Raw genomic sequence first — 21,513 nt, 5'->3', positions numbered from 1 at the left:
GATAACCTTAGGTGGCTAACTGAAAGAAAATATTTCTAATTCAAAGTGATCAAATATTGATTAAAGTCAACATCAACCACAAAATATTAAATTGTTATTTCAATAGTGGATGTTGATTTGCATATTCATTTCACAGTAGAGTTAGAAAGAAATCAATGACCTAACCTGTTGAGATTGCTATCTCTGTATATCCTAGCAGGGAAACTTTTTCTTTTAGGTAGCCTACGATGTTCTGGAAGGCAAGTTGAAAATTAATATACATTGTGAATTCAGTAAGTTTCTTGAACTATAGGACACTGACTATAAGAAGAATTGAAATAAAAAATTCAAAATTCCGAAACGTATACTTTATCAAGTAGACACATTTCCTTCCTTATTCAGTGATGTTTATCTAGTACCTACATGAATAGTGGATATTTTCATTTTGCATAAATATTTCACAAAAAACTACCATCAAATAAGTAAAATTCAAAAAAGAAACAAGAACACAATTCTATCAGCATAACAGCATAGCACAATCGAGTATATTTTTTTGTTTCAAGCCTTTCTTTCTCCGAGTTAATTTTGCTTTTCAAATCATGGGAAGAACTTTTTGTTTCGAAAAATTTTATATGGGAAAAAAAGAAGGAATCCCTGACATGAAGTCAGTATTCCGTGCGCTCAATCATCCAAACACAAATTCCACTTTGGTGACAACAGAATTTTTGATAGGTAGATTTAGTCTCAAACATCGCTCTTGAATGAACGAGCGCTCCTGACTTCACGTCAATGTTATCCTTTTTCATTATTATTATCATTTATTGTAGATTCGAGCAATAGCTTGAATTCACAATGGTTCTGAAGTAGCTATTGACAGGATATTTGCATAATGTTTGGAATTGTTATTCTAATTATAGACGCAACTTCATATCGTTCGGACCTGATCGTCGCTGAAAGCTTGAAATTGTAATCTTGACTGGTTCGGTTTTGTAGTCATAGAAAATTTTTTATTCCGATTGAATCTGAAGATTTAATTTCCTGTAACGAAATGATCAATAGTTAAGTGATACAATACGATATATCTAATATGATTCAATTATTCCATTAATTTATTTTCACAAATATCAATTTTTATAATTATGTGCAATAATAGTATATTCTGAAACAAGTTGCAGCATTTTCTTATATTTATTTTGATACAAACCATACGATGTTATATATTTTTGAAATAAAAAAAAATTAAGCTTTCAAAAAATGGTACAGAAATCTAGTGTTTCCAAACAAAACTTTGGGTCATAGCTTCGTAGTTAAAAACCCTTATGAAAATACGAGCACGCCACTGGATTCTACGTGAAAAAGTGCGTGTATAATGTTTTTATTTCAGAGCTCCTAGCATCAGTATTAGCGGAGATATAAATGTTTTTCGATGTCTCCTTTTTTCCAATTTTCGCTTATAACTCGGAAACAAAAGAAGGTGGCCAAAAATGAATACTACCCTTGTTAGTTTCTTAGAAAAAGAGACCTAGAATGGGGTTTCAGATTTTGTCTATTTCCTCTGGTTTAAAAGTTTTAGACCTAAAAAATCGAAATTTGCCACCCTGTACATCTGATCAAACTCCCAACTTTTCATTCGACCCACTCACGCTACAGTTTTTCAGAACGACTGGCGCCGAAAAGAGACGCCTTGCAATTAAATCAAGCAGTTCCAACGGAGGATCTTCTTCGCGTACATCAGAGACGTCCCCTCATTTGATCTTTTCTGGATGTCGTTCCGCAATACACCCCAACTTCCTCCACCTTAACGAACGCAAAAACGCATTAGGGAAACATTTCGGTCTGAACGTTGCGGAGATCAACCTCAGGAGAATGTCAAGCCCCGGGACCTCGTTGAAATTTCATCAATTTTTCGAGGTAAGCCTGCATGACGAGGTCAAGAGCTCTGATCCGTCCCGTGCACCGTCCACGTCTGAGATTCATTCCATATTCAGTCCGCATGTGGGAAATATAGCGGACAAAATGCGTTAAACATTACCGCTGTTCGTCTTCACGCTACAATGATTCGGCGTGTCGTAGATGGCCTTATTGTGTTTTTCCTATTGAAAATTCCGGCTACGCGGAATTCTGGCTGTTCCGGCAGTGAAATGAAATATTTTAGCATACGTATATTTTCCTGTACTATAGCGGAAAGAATTACAGGGCCGCGTTAGTATTCAGAATATTAATCAAAAGCAGTACCTAACGTAACATACAGTAATAATAAGGGGTGAATATTTTAGATAAATTCGAAACAACAAACAGTTATTCTTCTTATTCTTATGATTTGAGGATGCTGACGAAATGCTTTCAATTGAATTAGCTCACCTTGAACTGCCAGAAAACAAAATATTTATTATTATTTGAACTGGGGTCGTTGTGGCTCGATAAGCCTTCCGGGAACAAAATATTTAACCTTTTCCTCCAACAAGTTGGGACAACCAAGGCTAGGAAAACAAATCAATGATGAACTGCTCATCCCACCAAAACAATCAACTAAATATTTAGGAATTCTTATTTATGAGCACCTTAAATGGGATATGCATGTATCCTATCTAACAAAAAACTGAGGGATATTCTATGTAAATTTAGGTACACAAGGAAAAGTATAAGCTCTGAAAGACACATGCATATACTATACCACGCATTGCTTCAGTCGCAACTTACGTATGGTATTATTGGATGGGGTGGTATTTTGGATGTTCATAAGATAAGCATGGATACTCTACAAAAATGTATATTGAAAGCGATGCATGGAAAAAATAACATTTTTGAGTTCTCGAATATATGAAATTTTCAAGGTACTTGATATAAGACAAATTTATACCCAAAAGATTATTTTAAATATCTACCAGAACAAAATAGGTACCCATCGAAATGAGATAACACAAACATAATACTAGAACTAGAAATAATTATGCAAGCTAAAGAGTGGAAAAAAGGATTGGCCAAAGTTGTTGTACACATATAGCTTCAAGAATTTATCCAATTGTACCGCAGAAAATCAGGGAACTGAGAAGTGTGAACAAATTCAGAAAAGAAATCAAAACATGGCTTATAACATGTTCCATAGAGTGATCAATTCTAGTTGAGATTTAATTGGGCAAATCTATGTAGACTGGAATCACCCGAATGCAGATATCACCGGCTGAGTTAGGTTTCTTCATAAATTCCTGAACGTGTACCATAGTATAAGGAATTCCTTATACTATGCGTGTACCTACCATCGTTGAAGACGATACACACCCGATATTGGGAGAAAAAAATACGGATGATGACCAAGAAAATGATGATTTGAATAAGAATTGAAAAGGAATAGATGGTGAAATTGTTTATTTTAGTTTTCTCTTAAAGTGAATTCAATTTTGATTTAAAAAATCTGTACACAGTTGTCATTGAATAACTCATCAGTATTTACTTAAGTTTATTTGCAGTTTTTGATCCAATAAATCTTATATTATATAATTTGACCCTATTTAGTTATTATAAACATAAGCTTCTCTTCGTCTATTATACCAGATGAAGGGAAACTCTTGACAGTTATCCTATTGTTGAAGGTTGGTGATCCTTTATATACCACAAAGGAGTGTGAAGACTGAATTTGACGGGTCATCCTAGAAGGGACCGCCAAAGGACTGTTGATTTTTCAGAAGAGCATCGCCTTCGAAAATATCTATAAAATAGAGACAGATCGCTAACTTTTCTACGGTGCTCCAGGGTAGTGAGAGAGATAGTAAGCGAAGCATCACCGACGAGACGAATTTCCCTTTTTTGGACAGAATCACACAGCTCCAGAATATGTTTAGGTGCCCCACTCCAAATATTGGAACAGAATTCCAAGACAGTTCGGATCTGTACCTTATAAATCACATGTACCAATGCAATTATTAAAATTTTGTAAGTTATTCTTATGGAAATAATAGAATTTCTTCGAGATTTCTTCACAATGAGAACAAACCATGTGGTTCATTTCTATTCAATTTCAAAATTGTACAACGAGAAAAAAATTTTTTGAATGCTAAATTTCAGTACATTTTTTACAGTCCTCCAAATATTACCAAATCAACAGAAAACGCTTTTATAAAATAACCTTATATTATGTATTCTCAAAAATTGAAATATTGAAGATAACAATAACGAAAAATCATCTATTTCAACATTGGAAAAATCCAAAATTGGAAGCAGTGAATTTCTCAAATATTATGCCTATAATTTTTTCAAATTTAACTAGCAGAAGTCGGCTTATGACAAATTTGCAACGATTTGATGTCTTCCTTTCAATTCTGGGTAGAAAACTCTAACATGTTATTCTTTTTTCATTTTTCCATTTCTGTCATCCCCGAAAATTTCAATATTTTCTTCTTCTGCCCATTAGAGTTAGATACTTTCGAAGTCTGGATCACCAAATTGAACTCTTTTGTATGTAGATGGTATACCACTGCTTATAAGAGTTCAAAACGTATGAACTATAATCACCAGAGTCCAAAAATTGCCCCCCGAATGTAAGGAGAACACAATTTGACTACAGACACAAACACCGTAGTCCGGTCTCACACATTGCTCCATCATTTCAGATCTTATTTTCTTGCAAACCGTTACTAACAGAATATTCTCCTTGCACACAGAAGATGAGACCATTTCAAAGTAATGAAGAGATTTTTATAACAGATTGAAATGGGGATTAGTTGGAACGAATTGAATTTTTGCTGTCTCACAGACCGCACTACGGCGGTTAAGGGTTAAAAGAACGTCGACTTTTTAGAGGAAATGAACTCATCAATCCAATCAGTTCAAGTTTAGAGGGGACAAAAGTACCAATTACTCTGTTTTAGAACTAATTAATCAATTTCACAACAATTGACAGAATAATAAAACCTTGGCTGTATTTCTAGATCTTGAAAAAGCATTAGATACGGTATCTCATTTGAAGCTATCAGAAATATCTGAAAGAATTGGCATAAGAGGGAAAGGATATAAAACTATTCATCAAAGAGAAAACCAATGACAAAAATCATACAGCTCTTACCTCATGTTGAGAGCCGGTGAGCCTCAAATTATGGTTTTGGAACCGATTCTCTTCTTCATATACATACAGGGTGTCCCGTAAAGATCACGTCAAACGGAGGGAGAATGTAGATCAAAGGATAACCCACCTACTATGACAAAATTCCCATTATAAAAGTCTTCCGTTTTCGGGATTTTTTTTTTTTTGAAAATAATGAATTTTTGCCCCTTTCAATAGTTTTGTCCTTACGGTTGGTACAATTTTACATCTTTTTGGTTAATTCTTTCAGTAAAATATTGCTGAAGAATGCTTTTAACGTTTACGTTAAAAACATCCTCCGAACATTTTAAAGGGGGGCTATGAGAAATATTTTTATTGGAAATTTTGGTAGTGGATTATTTTGTTCATGAAGTTCAGCCCATCGTAGTGGAAAAAAATGTACCGAGCTACTGCTGCACATTACACCAATAAATTGTCTATTTCATAGTGATTTCAAAGAGGTATCACACAAGTCATTTGTTATTCAAAGAAAAAAGATATGGCTGTTTTTATCCAAATGGGTACGTTTCTAACAAAATCAAGTTTGTCAATTCTGTTAATAAATCTTCGATATTGCATTACTTAAACGGTAAGACTTTTATAATGAGAATTTTGTCATAGCAGGTAGGTTATCCTTTGATCTACATTCTCCCTCGGTTTGATGTGGTCTTTACGGGACAACCTGTATATCAATGAAATTCATCAAGTGATGAAGTTCTCATATTTAGGGTTCATTCGTGATTTTTTCGATTACTCCTGCTGATCAACCAGATGTTGGAAACCTTGAAATTCCCTCAGCCCAGGTCCATCGCTAGTCAAACTGCCGCTCTAGACAGAGTCCCAATTTACCGCCCTTACAGAAGCTAACTTACAGAATGCTAAAAATTAATATTGGATAATGGGGGTCCAAGGCACCTTCTAGCGTTTCTGGCAAAAATACAAGTCAATTCCTTGCAGGGGGTTTGGTTGGATTGGTGAATTTGTATTCATAGATTCAGTGTGGAAAACTCCACACTTTTTATGAGAAGTTTTCTAGAAGAGAAAAAATGTATTTCATATGTAATCATTTTTTATGGATTCAAATTTGAATAGAAAAAATGATTAAGGAAACGCGAACAATAATAAACAATAAACGTGGCCAACTAAATACTTATGAATTAATGATGAAAAATATTAATCGAATTCAGGTTTCAGATTCTTCTGCTGAGTTTTGACGTCATACAACGCTCGAACATTTCTTTTTTTTCTTTGATATGATTAAATACATTTAAAACAACCGAATGATGCAGATGAACCATTCCTTTTAATTAGAATTGATGTTAAAGACATTCTCGTCTCTCGATGCAAAGATGTTTAAAGTAAGTGAATTTGATAAAAAAAATCATCCGTGAAATTTGTTGGACTGAAAAAAAAAAAATAGGTATTTACTAAATTCTTTAAGAAATCAAGATCACTCCAATAAAGTGGATAATGCCGCCTTTAATTATTTGCCGCCCTCCATTATTTGCCGCCCCTCTAGAGTTTCGATTTTATAGAAAGCTTGAACATTTTGTTTTTTTTTTCCTTAAGATTATCGAGTGAAACGATCTGATGCGGTTGAACCTTTATTATAAATTCGAATGTCATCACGCCCTTAACTAGTTAATCTGATATGAAAAATATAATATTAAATATTATAATGGAATGTGGTGTGAAATAATAAAACTTCTTATATATCTTATGAAGGATAAGTTGGAAATGGTGGAATGGAATCATTCCGCGTATATTTTGCATTCCATTTCGAAAATAAACATACTGATCTGAGGATTGAAAAGAAAAATGATCCAGAAGCCGCCCCAAGTGGCAATAAAATACGGCAACGTTTAGTGAAGCAAACACCGACAACTCTGATGCATGTGTCTTTTTTTATCGTCAATTACTCGTAAACAACACTATAAGGGAATTACGCAACATCTCGATATTTATGAGTATAATGCGGCACCAGTGATGGTTTTTGATGTTAATTACATTTGTCGTTATTCCTTCCTGTTGTTGTTGACCGAATTAAGTCTCATTCGATACAATGACTTTCTACACATGTGTTTTTTGTTGATTAATTTTGAAAGGCCACTTTTGAAATTTGCCGCCCAGGTATGAGTATCAAAAATCCGGAAGAATAAAATATTCAGGAGTTATTGTAGATTGACATTAAAGATGTAACCACATCATCAATTTGCTATGCGGCAACGTGAGGAAATTATATTATAAATTTCATATCCTCAGAGACCTCAATTGAAATGTAAATGCCCAATTTGAAATACTGTAGGTATTCCAAGTGCCTTTATTTCATGAGTATGATAGTGCCTAGAAAAGGAACAATGCTGATAGCTATCCGACAAACATTTTCGTTATACAATAAGGCTAGGAGAAATTTATATTACAACTAAAAAATTAATTGACTTAAATGGTTTTGAATTACAGTTCAGAATTTGATCTTTTTCCCCCTATTTATCTTAGACATATTCCTGGTTATGAAGTTCGACAAATTTCTCTCAATGGAACACAATGAGTATCCATATTGATTTATTTTTACTTTAAACCACTCAGAAATTATATAAGTGATATAACTTTAATTTTCATGATAATATTATATTATTTATTCAAGTTCAAGTATGAGATGAAGTCAACCAGCGTTTTTATTCTATACCTTTGAACATACTATTTTATCCGCAATTTGTAATCCTTATTGATCACAAAAATACAAAATCTACAAAAATAGATTAAAATATGTATTAAATCTATTTTATAAATGAGGTTTTCGTTTCCAATGATAAATTTTGAAATCCTTCAAAAATTTATTTTATGCAATCGTTCTATTTGAAATTGATTTTCATGGAGAAAACAACTATTGCCGAAAAATTTGGCACAAAAACCCATTTAACCTCAAGAAGCCGATCTATAAATCAAAGGAGTACTTTGAAGAATTTGTTCATTATTTTCATTTTTTTTCTGAAAGATAATTATCTTTCAGAAAAATAATGAAAATAATACTTAAATCAGTGCAAAAAAACGTGGTAAATTCAACTAGAGATGTAAGATTATAATCTTACATCTCTAGTTGAATTTACCACGTTTTTTTTGCACTGATTTAAGCATTACATCCGAAGGTATTTGTTCTATTGTGAAAATCTTGTCGAATAAATGATATCTTTGCCCATAGATCGTATGAGCCGATTTTCAACAATCTCCATAACATACCGATGGGATGTGACCTATTCCTTTTCGGACATTGATTTTTAGGAATTGTAGTATTCTTCGACAAGATACGAAGGAACTATTTGAGATCGGCATGAAAAAGTAATTCGCCGTAAAAACAGGATTATGTGCTGCATAATATAAGCCTGAAATATGCATTTTAAAGACATTGAAGTCTTTTGTCACATCATCAGTAACATAAAACCACCAAAAAACTTGTCACGGTTTATTAGCTTTATTGGCAAAAACCGACTAGGTGTTCTGTAAAAATGGCCCTGTCAAATTTGTTTTCCTGTTAATTTCGAAACTGCAGTTTCGATCGATATGAAAATTCGAATTTTGATGAAGAATGATTTTTTCTTGCCTAGCGCATAATTTCAAATTAATGATTTGACCGTATTCCGAAAATTCATAAAACAGATATTTTTGTGACTACAGAACCTATTAAGTTGAAAATTGTATTTTCATATGAAATAACAATTTAGGGCTGTGTGATTAATTCCAAGCTAATCACATTATCAGAACCATAGTCAATTTGAAAGGAATATTGGAAAAAGATATAACCAATATTTCCGTTAATATAAATCTGATCGGGTTGCGATTTGGATATACATATAAATAGAATAATAATTTCAAGCTTCGCTCAAAATATCATTTTGATAGCTTCATGAGGACCATAGAAAACTCATACAGAATATCGCATTAAATTACTCAATAATTCCATAACAGCAGATCGAGTTTTGATTGTGCACTTGAATATAAAATAACAATTTTTTGTCAAGCTTACCCTCAGACAAAATTTTATATTTTCTGCGTCATCATAATTATGGAACATTCAATGAGAATATCGAAAAAAATTAGGAAAGCAAAAACATTAGGGGCTATTGAGCGTTTGTTAATTCATAAACCGATTGCACCCTTGAAAATCACATAAGGTAAAAGCACCAGTTATAGTCAGTTTAAGCCAATTCACAGATTGATATTTCTAGTAAATCTACATCACGATCACAAAAGATTTCAAAATTTTGATATATTCTCCTCAGAATCTTCATTTTATGAAGGATACAAACTTTATCCAATAAAATTATGTTAAACCAAAGAAATAATCAAAATAATAAAATGATAGGATTTTACCCGGTAATCGTCATACCCAACTTAGACCTATCCTAGTATTCGTCACAGCAATGTCGGAATGACCGTCAGTCAGAAAGGATAAGGAAATTGAATCAATAAACTATATGAAAAACAGACAATCATCGCAAAAACGTACTATTCTAATTTTTCTTTATTTGCAAAGTGAACAATTAAACTTCTCAGGACTCTTAGAAACTCCAGCGCATATTTCATGGATCCAACATTTGCAGGATAAACATTGTATCATATCTTTCTCAGGTTCCTCTTCACATATTTTGCAATATCATCTTGAAGAAACATTTGTTTTTCTCTTCGTATCCTTACACAGCTTCTTTTTTCCTGCTATTTTCTTCTCATGTTTTTTGTTTGCAGTTTCTTCTCTTTTTTTTTTCTTCAATTTTTCTAATTTTGTCTTCTTTTTCTTGTTCTTTCTTGGAAAAATACTGTTGCCATTCCATGGAAGTTGCCACGGCAGGCACCTTTTCTTTATTTTTTTTTCTTTGAGGATTCGAACTTGTGGTAGATGTGGAAGGCCAATATAAAGTTTTTTTAAAAGGTGTTGGAAATTCTTCCATTGTAGATTCTTTTATAACGGCTTCTGATGGTGGTGACTCGCATGTTGGTAGTTTCCTTAATTTCTCTTGTGAAGGCTGGTTGTATAGTGTTGCAGAAAAATCACTTTCCTCTCGATTTTCCTGTTTTTCCAAGTTGGGTTCTGCCATTTGGAAATTTGTTTTGCTTTCCTAATTGTTTTGATAATATTTGAACGCTATCTAGAAGTTGTTCTTTAGTTACTGGAAAACGAACAGATGCTAGATGAAGAATCCATTTTTCCAATAACATTTCCTCTTCGCTGGATAAAATGGAAGGAGGTCTCATTTTTCTTATAATGGGTGTTTTTCCTCTTAATTTGTCTGATAATGTCATTCTTGGTACTTTGAAAGCCTTCGCGGCTAAATATGTAGGATTTCACATGAGAAGCAGCCACAAATAGATAGACATTCCATTTTCAACAGCCAAAAGAGCTAAATGCATATCATTTTCCGAATATCTGAACCGCTTTGATTCCATTTTTCTTGCGTATATCTGAAAAAATCAGAGTTCGTCAGGTATAAGTTCCTATAATCGTCATAAGATTTTAAGCTTTTCAATTCGACAAGTCTTTCATAAAACACTATGACGATTACTGATCCTCGTAAACTTTGGAATTTCAGCATAATTATATGAATAAGAGCTAAGTTATTGTGTTTGAACAAAGTTGTTTTATGCAACTTTGATCTTAACGATAAATGTCCCAGTATTCGTCAACTTCGACGGTTACTAAGACATATTCTATCTGTGATGTACCTGTGTTCGTCACACTAGAATTACTATGTTTTTCGGTAGCTTACTTCCGAATTTCATTAGCAATAACGTTATTTGTTACTTTATTCCCGAAATAATCAATAAAAACTTCATTTTACGGTATTGGGAATCTATAGTAGCAATAATAACCCCATCTTTCAGATCATCTTGCCATAACCTGCAGATTCAACATGATAGGAGATGTAACAACTAAATACAAAATTATAACAAAACGTAATGTGAACGAACAATCACTTGAAAAATTTGGCATAGAACTAAGTAATATTGACTGGTCGGAATTATATCAATTTACTGATAATGAGGTGGATGGTAAGTGGAGGTTTTTTTCCACAATTTACAACAACCTATTTGAAAAACATTTTCCACACATCAATATAAAAATAAGCTCATCACAAAAAATTCCATATAAAAATGATAAGAAAATCCAGGCAATAAAAATGAATTTAGATATATTATACACAGCATCTAGAACAAAACCAGAACTAATGAACACCTATAAAAAAGTTAAGAAGGAATATGACAACAATATAAAGGAATACAAGCAAAAATACCTCTCAGACAAAATCAATTTCTCAGACAACAAAACAAAAACTACATGGCAAATAATAAAGAACCTAACAACAGAAAATAAGGATGAAACCTATCCAGCCATACAACAAGGGGATCCCATCAGACTTGCTAATGACTTCAACAAGTTCTATGTAAATATGACTCCAAACAACACAACAAATCAGCTGGTTGAAGAAAAGAAGTCCACAATAATCAAGAGGGTAGAGAAGTCGATGTTTATATTCCAAGTGACACCTGAAGAAATTATAAAGACCATAAAAACAATAAAAACAAATTTTTCCAAAGGTTACGATGAAATTCCCATGTATGTCATCAAGAAAACAATACATCTAATCTCGGAAGTAATTGCACATATAATGAATAAATCATTCATAGAAGGTGTATTTCCGGAAGCAATGAAGATGGCAATAGTTAAGCCAATTTATAAAAAAGGAGATAAGGATGATCTAGGAAATTACCGTCCAATAAGCATGTTATCATCATGGTCAAAAATATTCGAGAAGGTATTAGCAAATAGGTTATTATCTTTCTTCAACAAAAATAAAGTATTATCTGCTCATCAACACGGATTCATAAATAAAAAAAGTACGGAAACAGCAATATATGAAGTAACTCTTGGAATTATGACCGCTGTTGACAATGGCCATATACCACTAGCCCTATTTCTTGATCTGACCAAAGCATTTGACAGTGTGGACCATACGATACTACTGGAAAAATTAGAAAATTATGGCATTCGAAATAATCAGCTGAAACTCATGAAAAGTTATTTGCAAAATAGAAAGCAAAAGATCCTACTGAAAACAAATGAGTACACATGCACATCCAAGGAACTAGAAGTATCGATGGGAGTAACACAGGGAAGTATTTTGGGACCACTGCTTTTTATAGTGTACATAAATGATCTTCCAGAAATATGCACAGAAAAAATTCAACCAGGCGTCAAACGTCCTTGCGAAACCTTTGCAACCATTTATGCAGATGACACAAACATTGTAATAACAGCTGAGGAACCACAGACAGCAATAAACAGAGCAGATACCATCTTAGGCGAGGTAGAAAAATGGTGTAGAGTCAATATATTGAGATTAAACATGATCAAGACGGAATGTACTATCTTTCACACTGAACGAACTGGCCACACAATACCTGAACAGCTAATACTAAATAATATTGAAATTATTCCTTCTGATAGTGTAAAATTTCTAGGAATTTGGATAGATAAAAACTTCAAATGGAAAAAACAAATAGAGAGCCTCAACAAAAAACTAAATTCTGTTATTTATACATTAAATGTAATGAAAAACCATGTTCAGAAGAGTACAATAAGCATTCTGTACACAGCCACCTTCCAGTCTGTCATGTCATATGGAATAATATTCTGGGGAAATAGTGTATTACAGAACAAAATATTCACAACTCAAAAACGAGCAGTAAAAACAATATGTGGTATGAGATATAGGGATTCATGCAGGGGTGTGTTCAAGAGAGAGGGAATACTGACCGTCACTGCAATATATGTAATGAGATGTGCTATGTTCTTGTTCAATCGTAGAGAACTGTTCCAGGAGTATGAAAATAACAACAACACAAGAAAAACAAACCCATATATATATATCCGAAATACAAATTGACCCTGACACAAAATAGCCCAACATATATGTGTATAAAAATTTTTAATGCTTTACCAAGGAGATTCCATGAGATGAGAAATCTAAAAGACTTGAAAAAAGAGCTAGCTGATTTCCTGATATTCTGCGAACCATATAACATACAAGAGTTTTATGAAGTGTGCAGACTTCACAAATAGTTGAGAAATTTGATGTTTATTTTCATCTTTATTGGAAGTATGTTTCATTGTAATTTTCATTATGTGAATTAAATTTTATGACGTCACTCTTACCGCAGAATTGTAAATTTGCATTAAGAAATAAAGGGATTATTATTATTAATAATGTTACCACCTACCTTAACAGAATTGCTTAGCAGACACTGTAAACCGGTACTTTCTCAAACTCGACTTTTTCAACCCTGTTAAAACAATAGTGTTACCCACATTATTGTAACTAAAGTAGATAACACAAAATAAGCACATTTCGAATTTTAAGCATAATTAATCAATTAAAAGCTAGATGTCTCTAGATATTTAATAAAACGGAAAATTGTGTAATTGGGACGAATACTAGATCACTGACGATCACTGGTTCCTTTACCTTACATAGATATATGAAACAATGTGGTCTTCAAGAGTGCAATTGGCTCGTGAATGACGAGCGCTCTTCTGACGTCTCATGGGTCCTTTCCTGATTTTTCACGTAAGGATCAGTTCCGTTATTTTTTTCGATAAATATTAATGAATTTGTTTACTAAATATGTGTAAAGACTAAAAAAATTCGAATGAAAATAAACAAAACAAAAATAAAAGTCATGTTGAATATTTCCTCAATAATAGGTACGGGATTATGAAATCTACAATCAGCTGAAAAATTGAGAAAAATGAATCATTTATAAATTTTTAGCATTTTGTTACTTTCAAAAATCATAACAATCAGGTATTAATTGTTTCCAAACGGTCGGAGTTGAAATATGCCTTTGATCGGAACTTCGACCATTCTTGATTTTTTTATAATTCTGGTTAGGCTATTAACAAGACTATTTCCCTTGTCTTAATTTGCACCAATCTCAATTTTTAATCAAAGTTGGTTTCTTAATGGAAAAACTGTATGACAGCACTTGTCAGCCATTTTTAGAGTGTATCTGCGGAAAAACTTGACAGCTATTGTCATGAAAGATTGCAATATCTTTGAAAACAAATAATAATGATCTCATGAAATAGTGTTTTCAAATACCATTTAATTTTTCCTGTGAAAAAAATCGAAAAAACACAATGCAAAGTAATATTTTCTTCACAGAAAGCACTCATGATTTTTGGTAAAATATTACTTAGCAACGTCTTTTTTCGATTTTTTTCGGAAAAATTAGATGCCATTATGAAATTACTAACGAATATCAAACGAGGCATCACATTGTCATTTTACTTTCAAATGCAAGATTTCATCTCTATTGAATTTTGCAAAATTTTCAACTGCCGATTACGCTCATTAACAAATAAAGTGCGGCAGTCAATATACGAATTTACCCTCTAAATTTGTAGTTTATATGTCTTTCCGTTCGAAAGTTATCGTGTATACGGCCGGAAATATGAAATTGTTGAATAAATTCGTCAACAGTGAGTCGAACTTTATCGATTGAGACCATTCCCAGCTCATAATTCGAGAAAACAGATTTGTGACGAAATGGAGCGATCAGTTCGGGGAACGAGTGTTCTAGTGTTATATTCATAAAAGCTCATTTCCAGGGTAATTGTTCAAACTTTTGAGTTTAGAGCCGAGTTTAGACCGAAACACCTTCAACAATGCGGAGTTCAATTGGCGGATTGAAAGAATGGAATCAGTAAATAACAAATAATGAGTTTCAAGTTCTCTGATACATATAGGTAACCGAGAGAAATGAATGCTAATCAGAGCTTTGTTTTTGTTTAATTTTCGAAAGGTTCTTGCATTATCAAGCTCACAAAGCCTCTGAAATATCAAACTCATCAACTACACTCCTTATTTAATCCAAACAAAATTTTGTCTTAAATAAAAAGAAACATAGGATCACATCCGAAATATAACATTGGGATTGCCATTTTAAAATTCACATCGTCAAGAGACACATTCGTAATTTATAACTTAGTTGCTCTGAAAACCATTTCGATAATAGGTTTCGTGAGATCCGTAGAAATATTTCAGCTACCTAGTAGATATCCTACGAAACAATATAGGAAATTTAGCGAAAATATGCAGCCATCTAAATATTCTATGCAAACGCATAAAATCCGGTCTCTAGTAATGACAAAACAATTACATCATATTAATGGAAACGCGATATCCATTTTGTTCATTTCCTTCTTTTCATTTTGTCCTTTACAATGTTGTGGGATCTTTGAAATCTTGAGGCCCTTCAAATACTGATGGCCAATATCTGAGTAGAAAGAATAACACCATCAGTAGGATTTTATAATTTCTCAATAATAGGAGAATAAATGTTATACAAGGTGTCTATAGTACTTGATCGGTCGATAACTCGTGTAAAATTTGGGCTAGGAGTATGATTCAAATTTTGAAGGAATCGACAGTGCTCAGCGCATAAGCTTCAATTATATTCGACTTTACAAGCTGGTCAGAAAGTGGTGGAACATGAACCAAGTTTTTTAAATGGGAATGCCTAATTTTTATATCATACTCATAATCTCCATGAAATTCTGATTCCGAAATACCACACTTGTCATAATTAATTTGTGATACATTCTGACGTAGGCACTTTTTTTCGAAAAATTTCATGATGATAAATAATAAGGTTCAACCTAGAGATATTATCTTAACAACGTTCGAGATAATTCTGAAAAGTTTTCACGTCTTCTGCGAAATAACATATCACTCTACAGGTGGTCCGAAAGACAACGCGATTTTTTAATAATTACCATTAAAAAAAGTCAATGAATCCATTCATTTAAATGGCATGTCCTGATTTTTTTTGTCGGATATCCTAATAGGTAGTCTCCATTTTTTTGTTGAGATATGTTGTGCCTGAAATGAATAATTTTCAAAATGCTTTGCACTTCATGTTTTGTATGGAGGATGGTAGTATACTTTCCACGCATACGGTAATAACGGATTTTACTCAAATATCTCCAATTCCTACTAATGATATCAATTAAAGATTAGCCAACTCAAAAAAAATATCAAAATATTCGTTAGTTCGCGCGGTCTCCATTTCATTATGTCGAAATGAATGTTTCCAAATACTTTGGTGAAATCATTGATTTGGCTTTTCCTCAATTGATAATATTATTATTAAGTAGAGTCCATCAATTTTATCCCTTTGAAATTATATGCGTCGAAATTATACTGCCAGTCTGCGTACAAAACATGAAACAATACAAAAACTATCTACCAGGATATCCGACAGACAAAAAAAATCAGTGCACACCTTTCAAAAAAATGGACCTATTGACATAATTCAAGGCCATTTTCAAAGCAAAGTTGGCTGAAGTTTCGCAGAAGACGTGAAAACCATTTAGTTAATCAATTGAAAAAATAATAATACAATTATTTCTAACGGTTATCAAGATATGATCTGAAATTTAAACCATTGTAACTATGAATTTTCTCTAAATAAGTAAAATTATTTAAACTTATGTTTTCAGTGATTTCGATTCCATCAAAACTTGAGTAATTCTCCTATCCCAAAATTTACGAGTTACCGACCGATCGAGCACTATGAAATGAACCTGTATATTGTACAGTAATTTCATATCTGTTGTTGATTATTGAACTATTCTTAAGACGACAATGCTTTGTTGCTGCACCCTCTATCGGCCGCTCTTTAGTGCAACCTACAGCGTCTGCACCTACGTTTAATACATTTCGAAGGTCCAATCCTTGTTAGCAATATAATACCTGTCAACTAAATAATTTCCACCTCCGACGCGAAGCAAGCTTCTGAGTAAACAAAACAAATAGAATACGCTCCAAATTTACCCCTTTACTCAGTCGCAGCTGTTTCCTATATTATGCTCGAAATCACATTCAGGATCTTCCCTCTCTCCAAACAAGAAATCTTTCTGCTTGGTGACATACCGACAATCGTCTGGCAGTAGTGCTTTATTGAACCCCCTTGAGTTCAACACGTTACTAATATTTATTACGAAACTTCGCTATGGGGCGCTCCTCTTAAGAATTTCAGTTCAAGGGGTAGTTGATATAGTTGAGGACTCAATTTTGATTTATCGTTTTCGACAACACACTACTGGGTTCGTTCATATTAAACCGAGTATTATACTACAAATGAAATCATAAAAATTAGGAAAAAGGAATGACGTCAGAAACTTTTGAAAGCTCGTTTCTTAATGCTTTCGTATAGGAAAGCATATACTGATAAGTTTTATTGTGATGGCATTGTTGTGGGTTATTTTATCGCTCAGATGATAGGATCATACCAAATTCGGCATTAACATTTTTTTGTTGCGACTTTGAGCTGGAAATTTTTATTTCTAGTGAATTAAGAATCTGTTTCTTTTCCAATATTCGTCATAAATTTCAATGATTCTTTTGGTGTGATCAACTCAAAATCATGCTCGGAACTTGAAATTTTCATCTTTCATCTACCCTCTGAATCGCAAATAAACCTTATTTAAATATTCTCCTTGAATTTTCGATGGGTCCGATAACGGCAAAGTATCTTCATACTATAAGAGCTATGCCAAAACTTATTGATTTGTGATCGAATTCTAGGTGTTGAGGTAAGCTTATTCAAATAACTTCATTTTCAAACCAAGTTGGCAAGCGCTTCAATTCTGAAATTTGATTCGTGATAACATAGCAAATATTCATTTCTGTGGTTTTTTTCAATAGAGTTGCATTCAGCCAAAGTACCCAATTTTTAGAATTTCACAGATAATTTTTTTTAAGATCAAATCACCCGAAAATATCTCTGCACGAGAAAATATGTGGAATAGTTCTATTTTTCAAATGGGTCAAATATTCTTCAAAAGTTTCTGGTCATAAAGAAGAAACCGGAAGATTTTGATTGAATGTTGTGTTGGGAGAAGATTCATCCTATCAATCAAAAATATCCCCGAGGACACACAAGAAACCAAAGATTACACTTCCCTAGGAAGTACGCGTGCGCGTAAAGCAAAACATTGACTGGCACCGAGATTGTGTAATAATTTTACATAAATACCTACTTTTATTGGCCAATTGAGTATGACTCATTGTGTTTACCGACAGATACACTTGAATTTGACAATGAATCCGTCATCAGTAAGTCTTTTTAGAACCGCAATGAAATAGACAATGTATTCATGAAATTTTCACAAAGGTCTCAACTTCTCAACTCCTACTTTTTTTTTCTAAATTAAGCAAGATGGTAGGAATTTGCGGTATTTTATCTCATAGTACAGGTAGGGGAGAGCGGGGCTGAAAGTGCCGCGGGTAAATTGTGCCGACGCGAATATCTCGTAAACAGAAAGAGATAGATATAAGATAGCAGTTATTCACGTAATGCCTAACAGTCCGGGACATGCGCATGCCAGTTTAATTCCGTCCGCCGAAGGGACAGGGTGTCAGTGCATGTGTGTGTATTCGAGCTCTACGTAAGTAAATATTTTCGTCTCAATACTTTTTGGTCACAAGCTGGCATTTTTCGTCCTTTTAATATGAAAGTTTTAGTAAAATGTTTGTCGTTTATCCTAGTTTGTTATGCAGTATGATTATAATGCTTAGAGCGCTTTGATATTTATATGTAGGGCAAAATATCACACTCGCATAAACGGGGTAAAATGTGCCGTTCATGGGGGGCTGCTTGTGCCGCGGCACAACCAACCCCACGGCAACCTTCATTGTTTCTGTAATACTTAAGTTTATGCGAGCACTTGTGGAAGATATAAAATACTTTTTGCCATGATACTTCATCCTGTATTTATTGTCTTTGACAGAATGAGGAATTACAAGCGGAAAACTCAAAGGGGAACTACATCCCAAGATCTTCTAAAAAGAGCGGCTGATGCAGTCATCAAGGATGGACGTAAATTAAAAACAGTTGCACGTGAATTGGAAATTTGCCATACAACTCTTCAAAGGTATGTCAAAAAAATTAAAAGTGGACTTACTCCTTCGGTTGGTTTTAAATCTAGAATGGTGTTTAGTGAAGATCAAGAGGCACAACTGTCTGAGTACATTTTGAAAAGTGCCTCTATTTATTTTGGTCTTCTACCAGAAGAAGTACGACAACTTGCTTACCAGTGTGCCGTGAAGTTTAATGTTCAACACATCCCACCATCTTGGCATACCAATGGTAAGGCTGGCAAGGATTGGTTTACAAACTTCCTGAAGAGGAACTCTACTCTTGCAATAAGAACACCAGAAGCTACCAGTGCCGGACGCGCGAGCTCGTTCAACAGATATAATGTAAATCAATTTTTCGAAAAACTTGGCGACTTGATTACAAAATATAATCTTACTCCTTCACGTATATGGAATTTGGACGAGACTGGTGTCACAACTGTGTTAAAACCGAAAAAAATTTTGGCTGAAAAAGGAACAAAGCAAGTAGGAGCAATTGTTTCATCTGAACGTGGAACTTTAGTCACTGTTGAGCTAGCGGTGAGTGCTCTGGGAAACTCGATTCCGCCGATGTTTGTTTTCCCGCGTTTGAAATTTAAGGACCTGTTTATCCGAGGTGGTCCTCCTGAGTGTATTGGGGCTGGTAATCAATCCGGTTGGATGACAAACAAAGAGTTCTTAGTGTTTATGGATCATTTCATAAAGCATACTAAGCCTAGTCCTGATGAACCAGTGTTATTACTACTAGACAATCATTCATCTCATATTGATATTGATGTGATCGAAAAGGCCAAGAAAAACTCTGTTATATTATTATCATTCCCACCACACTGCACCCACCGTCTGCAACCCCTGGATGTTGGTGTCAACGGCCCATTCAAAGCATACTGTTCTAAAGCTCAAAACAACTGGCTGAGAACTAATCCCGGGAAAACTATGAGCATTTATGAAATACCAGGTATTGTAAAATACGCTTTGCCGCTTGCAGCAACTCCTATCAATATAAGCAACGCATTTAAAAAGGCTGGCATTTGGCCCTATGACCCAAATATCTTCACAGACAAAGATTATGCGCCGTCTTCTGTCACTGACCGCCCGATGCCAGAAAATCGACCCTCACAAGATACAGACCACTTTCCTGTCCCTCTAAACAATCAAGAAAGGACTGCTGAATATCTTAATGACTCAAATAATGTCGGCTGCAATATAGAGATTGAGACTACTCCATCAATTCTACAGCAAAGCGACTGCAGCGTTGAACCATCAGGTAATCCAGAACATGTGGGACGTCAATGCTCTCAGGAGACTACCCCTTGTTGCAGCTTCCAACTTCCTCAATCATCAGCTGATAACAACGCGGGAGATGAAAATACAATAATTTTCTCACCAGACCTCATAAGACCACTGCCTAAAGCACCTCCTCGATTAGTTGGACGCAATAAAGGACGTAAAAGAAAGACAGCTGTTCTTACGGACACTCCAGAGAAGGATGCTTTGGCCGAAGAACATGCTAATAAAAAGAAGAAAAAAGAGATTGAAACTACAAAGAAGGGTAAAGGAAAATGCACGGGACAAGGTAAACAAGCAAAAAGAACGACTAAGAACCCCGCTAAGAGAAGAGTCTTGCAAGATGATGACACTTCTGATGAGGAACAAGATTGGTATTGCATCATATGTTGTGACGCATATTCTAATTCTGCCCCTAGAGAAAAATGGATTCAATGCATAGAATGCAAGAATTGGGCCCATTCACAATGTATTGACGATGAAGAAAGCCCAGCATTTGTATGTCCAAATTGCTATTCTGATCAGTCATCTATAGAGTAACTGGTTTTGTTTTCTCTAAAAGACCAAATATAAGTTTTTTAATTTACAATTCGGAAGAAATCTTCTTTATTTTTTTTAATGTAGTCCTGAGAGACTGATATATTCAATAATTGATCTCATTTGTTCAAAAATAAGTTCAAATTGTTGACTGAAATGTGTTTTTATATTTGCAATAGCTAAATAAGTAAAGATATTATGTTTTTCTTTATTATTATGCTTATTGTTATATATAACTGAATTTTAAGTTATGTTGATTAGTTAAAAGTATAAGCAATAAATATATTGTTGAAAAAAATTGTGTTTTTAAATCCTAAATTAATTTTCATTCACGTAAAACACCTTTAATTATCAACGGCACAACCGACCTCAGCTACGGCACAACTCGCCCCAAAGTGGGGTTGGTAGTGCCTTCCCGACTTTGCTTAAAAAAATGACCTTTTCTTGAAAACCATTGAAATTGTGTCAAATCTGTGAGTGAATTCTTATTGTAGATTAAATTTGGCTTATGATGAACTACTTCTTTCAGAAATAGTACTTTTCTTATCCGAATCATATGAGAATTTGTCAAAATCGGCACGTTCAGCCCCGCTCTCCCCTATTTGAGAGTAAAATAAAAAAAATACCCAAAGAAATAACAAGATTTGTGATCACAGCATT

General features: G+C 33.8%; 2 protein-coding genes across 2 annotated transcripts in view; one reads left to right on the top strand and one right to left on the bottom strand.

The window, feature by feature from the left end:
- LOC123677728 overlaps positions 1-21,513 on the bottom strand; it is an 81,787-nt gene that overhangs the window by 42,376 nt on the left and 17,898 nt on the right. The gene's annotated exons all lie outside the window — the stretch shown is intronic.
- On the top strand, positions 18,371-20,971 carry LOC123677727. Its single transcript, XM_045614416.1, has 2 exons — positions 18,371-18,560; positions 18,903-20,971. Exons 1-2 carry the CDS (start codon positions 18,469-18,471, stop codon positions 20,854-20,856), a joined length of 2,046 nt encoding a protein of 681 aa, XP_045470372.1. The 5' UTR covers positions 18,371-18,468; the 3' UTR covers positions 20,857-20,971.

This window comes from Harmonia axyridis, chromosome 4, assembly GCF_914767665.1.
Source record: "Harmonia axyridis chromosome 4, icHarAxyr1.1, whole genome shotgun sequence".
NCBI classification, from domain to species: domain Eukaryota; kingdom Metazoa; phylum Arthropoda; class Insecta; order Coleoptera; family Coccinellidae; genus Harmonia; species Harmonia axyridis.
This window is presented reverse-complemented; position numbering and strand designations above follow the sequence as displayed.